This window comes from Vespa mandarinia, chromosome 22 (assembly GCF_050613455.1).
Source record: "Vespa mandarinia isolate Hongniang chromosome 22, ASM5061345v1, whole genome shotgun sequence".
Classification (NCBI taxonomy): Eukaryota; Metazoa; Arthropoda; class Insecta; order Hymenoptera; family Vespidae; genus Vespa; species Vespa mandarinia.
This window is the reverse complement of record NC_140831.1, coordinates 2,741,799-2,747,500: the sequence shown is the minus strand read 5'-3', so window position 1 is coordinate 2,747,500 and position 5,702 is coordinate 2,741,799. Positions and strand designations below refer to the sequence as shown.

Genomic DNA, 5,702 nt, shown 5'->3' with positions numbered 1-5,702 from the left:
GGTAGTAATGATGATGGTATGTGTGTGTGTAGTATGTGTGTGACCTTGCATATAAGTGTGACTCACGTGCCTTGAATATAATTATCTTAAAGGAAACATGGTTTGCTTCTCGATTGGACGAAGAGAAATATGCATACATTTGCAAATGCGCACATATGTATGTTTATATATAGTACGTTTGTGCATACAACTAACCATATGTATATATGTATATATATATATATATATATATATATATATATATATATATAGTTTAGAATGTAAAATTTGTTAAATATATTTATATAAGAGAACTTAATGAATCATTTGATTACTTAATACGATATGTAACGTAATGACAAGATACATACATACATACATACATACATACGTTGGCTTTTATAGTAATTCTAAAGTGCACCACATTAACCGAATTAACATGAAAATAAGGATTATGCGGAAATGCGAGCGATACGAATAGATCGTGTACCGGTGATACTCGGGAGAAGGGATTTCTAAGGGATGGGTGGGAGGGATAGAGGGGTAGCTTGTGTTCCGTATGTGAGACGAACGTTTCCCTCCTCCTCCTCCTCCTCCTCCTCCTCCTCCTCCTCCTCCTCCTCCTCCTCCTCCTCTTCTCTTCAACCGAGTTCTAGGGTTCGATGACCTTTCAGATCCGTGCTTTACTCAGCAGCTTCACTGGCTTCGATTATCTCTTCTCTCTCTCTCTCTCTCTCTCTCTCTCTCTCACTCTCTCTCTCTCTCTCTCTCTCTTTCTCTCTCTCTCTCTCTTTCTCTTTCTCTTTCTCTTTCTCTCTATCTCAGAGTTTACGAATGGATTCGCGTATGTTTGTACAACGCACGTTTCACGTCTATATCACTTGATGAGCTCACAATAATCTGCACTGTATATATTGCACTATAGCGATCTATTACTATTAGGATCTATATACTTTTATTAAGTAATATTTGACGCTAATTTTCTCATTTCGTTGAAACGTTCAATATTTATGTCAGTTTTGTTCCCTCCTCCCTTTGTTTAAAATCTTTTTGATCATACAAAGTTGTACGGAATAACTTATATCCCAGATAATTGTTTGTATATCAATTACGTAGAAATGAAAAATGTTTAATAAATTTGTTTCCTTATAAAAACTATCTTATATCGATTGTATTGCTATTAAAGTTTCTCATTCTTTTTTTTTTTTTTAAGTCTACGACATCTAAAAGTTTGAGATACATATATTTTAATTGCAATCCAAATTTTACACACATATATATATATATTTATTTATTTATTTATTTATTTATTTATAATAATTAAGATATATGTGTTTTATTGATAAAAAGAATTTCTAATGTAATTTGTTTGTTTAACATATTTTTCTCTTCTTCTTTTTTTTTCTTTTTCCAGAAATGACACCAAGGAGGATGTGTTTGTCCATCAAGTATGTATTCGTTCGACAATATTCAATTTTTTAATTTTTTTTTCTTTTTTTTTTTCTTTTTTTTTTTTTTTACTTTCATTTCAAACATGTTAATATAAATAATTCAAATGTGGCGTTGTCTCTTATAGTCGGCCATTATTAAGAATAACCCGAGGAAGGCCGTGCGCAGCGTTGGCGACGGCGAGGTCGTCGAATTTGACGTAGTAATCGGCGAGAAAGGTCATGAAGCAGCCAATGTGACCGGGCCATCAGGAGAAGCGGTTAAAGGTTCACCATATGCCGCAGACAAGCGAAGGGGATATCGTGGTTGTCACTGGATATATCCTAGACGTGGAAATGTTCGATCACAGCGTAGACCGCGAGAAGGACAAGAAGGATATGAGTCCGGTTAGTATAGAGGAATAACAGTTCGACGATATTTATAGCATATTCTCCATTTACATGGAGAATTTTTTGATTTTAGAAAAAGAAAGAGAAAAAAAATAAAAAGAACAAAGAAAGAAATGTTTTTTTTTTTTTTTCTTATTTACTTAGTCGATGGCAAAACTGGCGAGGAAGGTATCCCCGGTGATGGTGGGGGCCAACAACGTCGTTATAGACCACGACGTAATTACGAAGGTTACTATAACCCGGTTACTCGACATTCCGGACCTAATCAACAGCAAGGTGAGAACGCTGGAGAAGGTGGTGAGCAAGGAGGTAAGGGCACCGGAGAAGGAGGTGCACCACGCGGTGGTGGACGTGGTCGTGGAGGCCCACCAAGACGCTTCTTCCGTCGAAATTTCCGCGGAGGAAGAGGCGCCGGACCACCAAGACGTCCAAGAAACCAGGATGGTCAGGTAACGGATTCGTAGATATTTTACTATCGTTTAATTTCTTTCTTTCATTTTTTTTTTCTATTTTCTTTTTTTCTTTTTTTTTTTCTTTTTTTCTTTTTTTTTTTTTTTTTTCCTCTTAGTTATCATCTTAATGTTATCCATAAGATCGATGATCGGTTCGATCGGTCGATCCTTTAAATGTCTCAAATACACGAATGAAGCACCATCACTTGATTTTATGTGTAGATATTAGTAATAGATTTACGAATATTAGCGTTCACATATTTTTTACTTGTACATTTGTTGGAAACGGCACAGAAAGTAATATATATATATATATATATATACATATATATATGTGTGTGTGTGTATATATATATATATATATTTATTTGAATTATATAGAATAAACTTAAGGTTAAGACGATGCCACGAAAAATGAGCGACGTCGAAGGAACGTTTTCACTTATGTGTACGGTCATTTATATTGTTTGACCAATTGATGATGATAATACGATGTTACACTAGTACTTACCAAATACAATTGCATTTATTCCTATGTCCTACCTGATCCTATATCTTTCTTTACGATCATCATTTATCTAATCTCAAAAAATAGATCAGCAATAGTTGAGAAAAATTATTATTGGTATGGGTAGATCAATTGTCAACTTGTTAGGTTACTGATGATGAAGTTGGTGCCGGCGAGGGTGGACAAATAGGTGGTGGTATACAAAGACTTCCACGACCTCGATATAGACGACGAGTACCAAGGCAATCCCGATTAAGTAGTTGCCAGCAGACAGCAAATAAAGAGAATCTACGACCTCCTGCTGCTAACAAAATTCATCCTGCCACTCCTCTTTCCCAGACACAGAATACCAACAAGACACTTCCTGAAGTTTCCGATAAGCACATCAAAGTATTTATCCGCGAGTGTCATAGATTTTTATAGATATAGATATATATATATATAATATAGCATTATCATCAATTTGATAACATATTTTTATTGCTTGGATATATTAGATAATCCGTATATAATAAAAGCCAAGAAAGTTGGTGCAACGTTGGGGAGGAGGAGGAGGAGGAGTAGGAGAGGGCTTATTTTTTATAATATCTATTCAACCCTCCCTCCCCCTCCTCCCAAGTGAGCGATTTTCTTTTTTTTTTTTTTTTTTTTACATTTCTTAATCAATAAAATTTCATTTCACTTTGTAACCAAACTGATACGCTATATAGTTAAAAAGAATTTGATATATAATATTAATGAGAATTATTAAATTAGATTGATGATATTTAATTGCTATGAAAGAACGAAATGTATAGTTTAGAACATATGTAATAGTTGATAGCTTTCGTTTTATTATGAAAGCTAAGCCTGGGGTTTTTGCATTTATCACTTTCTACTCAATTGCTAGTCCTCTCTCTTTCTCTCTCTCTCTCTCTCTCTCTCTCTGTCTCTCTCTCTTTCTCTCTCTCTGTATCTTATATACGCAAAGTACACAAATGTTTTCTTATCGACGAATTTCACTTACAGGTCGGCGGCGGTCACAATTAGCAAAGAAAGTGATGGTTAATTATTTTCCCCCCACTCTTTCTTTCTTTACTTCTTTCTTTATCTTTCTTTCTTTGTTTTTTTCTTTTCTTCATGTTTTTTTCTCTCTCTCTCTCTCTCTCTCTCATTTTTTTTCTCTTTTTTTCTTTTTCTTCATCTTGTAATGAATTACTTTCGACAATAGTTTAATCGATCGTAGAGACTAGTAAGTGTACGGTTCGTCGATGAATCCTTTGTGAAACGGCGTAGCGCTTCGCACACACTATTGCACGTATCTTGTTTTATACTCTTTTCAGTCGGAGCAGAAGTTGGATGCACCTAAAGATAAGGATGCACCTGCCGCTGCCCCTGCTCCACAGGTAACGTGGCTTTCCTTTTTTCTGCCAGTGTTGCAATTTCTCTGCTGTAGTTTTTTTTTTTTTTTTAGTATTATATACCGCATTTAGAATTCCTTTAGAACATCGATCTCTCTCTCTCTTTCACTCTCCCTTTCTCTCTTTCTCTTTTTCTCTCTCTCTCTCTCTCTCTCTCTTTCTCTCTCTCTCTCTCTCTTTCTTTCTCTTTCTCTTTCTCTCACTATCTCTCGCATCTTGTAGCATCTAGAATTCCTCCTGTTTTTTTTCCCTCACCTTTTTTGTCTCTTTTTTTCTTTCTTTCTTTCTTTCTTTCTTTCTTTCTTTCTTTCTTTCTTTCTTTCTTTGTACTTACATCTTTGCTTATGAATTTTTTTTTTTCAGATTAACGGCCATCTCGTTTTCATTCGTGCTTTTCTGTCGTTTATATTAATAAATATTATTATATTACATATCATTGCTTTGTTTTAGTTGCCGGCGTATGTGTATATACCTGTGTGCATATAGGCACGCAGAAAATGAGGATTTCAATATATTACATATATTGTTTTTCTTTTGCAGGAGAGTCAACCGGTGCAGAACACCACCACCGAGAGCACCGCTTAAGAAAGATTAAAATGCTATCACCACAACAAAACACTCCTTTTAATAAGTAACACCAACACCCGTTATACACTGAAGCAACAGCATAATAACATCAGCAGAAAAGCAGTTAAGCAGCAGCAGCAGCAGCAGCAGCAGCAGCAGCAGCAGCAGCAGCAATACAAGAAACAGCAGCAATAAAAGCAACAGGAACAACAAATAACATAACAAATATTAAAAAAACAAAAAACCAAAAAAACCAAAAAAAAAAAATACAAAAAAAAGAAAAGAAATCAGAAAACACGACTCCACACTCTCCCTACGAAAAGCAAATTGAGGTATGTAACGGCTAATAAGAACGGCCCCCTGCCCTCCCTACAAAAAAAAGAAAAAAAAACAAAAAAAAACAAAAAAAAAACAAGCTTTTGACGAAAGAAAATGTGTAGCGAAAGGCCGGAATTAACGTGAGTGTCCCAATGGAAATTCTTCATCTTAGATAACCACTTACATTATTATTATTATTATTTTTTTTTTTTCTTTTTTTTTTTTTTTTTTTTGTGTTATATCTTTTTACTACCGCACAGTTTATCTACTGTGTTTGAGACTCAACTCAAGGTTCGGATTATAAACTCAGGTTAAAGAATTACTTTATAATAATAAGCAATATCGTTATCTACTTCGTGGTGTGGACAAAGAAAAAAAAAACCTTTGCTGGTGTTATTGTTTTTGAAAAGGTATATCGAAAAATAGGACGAGACGATATCGAGAAGATGAACGAATTGTGTGTTGAAGTTTGAATGCCCCCCCTCCCCCTTTCCCGTGATTTTATAAGAATAAGATCATACAATTGTGATAAAAATGAAAATGATAAAAGGAATTCTTTGCGAAATCATTGATTTAACGCCGCGACCAATTGGAAGGAAAAAAAAAAATAAAATAAAATAAAATAAAATAAAATAAATGA

General features: G+C 34.5%; 1 protein-coding gene across 2 annotated transcripts in view; it reads left to right on the top strand.

Moving 5' to 3' along the window:
* Positions 1-5,702, top strand: part of yps (Y-box binding protein ypsilon schachtel) — a 9,761-nt gene extending 4,059 nt beyond the window's left edge. Inside the window, exons 3-7 of one of the 2 annotated variants that reach the window (XM_035880552.2) lie at positions 1,394-1,427; positions 1,556-1,814; positions 1,962-2,266; positions 4,100-4,162; positions 4,718-5,702. In XM_035880552.2, the coding sequence (XP_035736445.1) occupies positions 1,394-1,427; positions 1,556-1,814; positions 1,962-2,266; positions 4,100-4,162; positions 4,718-4,762 (706 nt within the window). In that variant the 3' untranslated portion in view covers positions 4,763-5,702. The remainder of the gene's footprint in view (positions 1-1,393; positions 1,428-1,555; positions 1,815-1,961; positions 2,267-4,099; positions 4,163-4,717) is intronic. The other variant, XM_035880553.2, reaches the window with a different exon arrangement.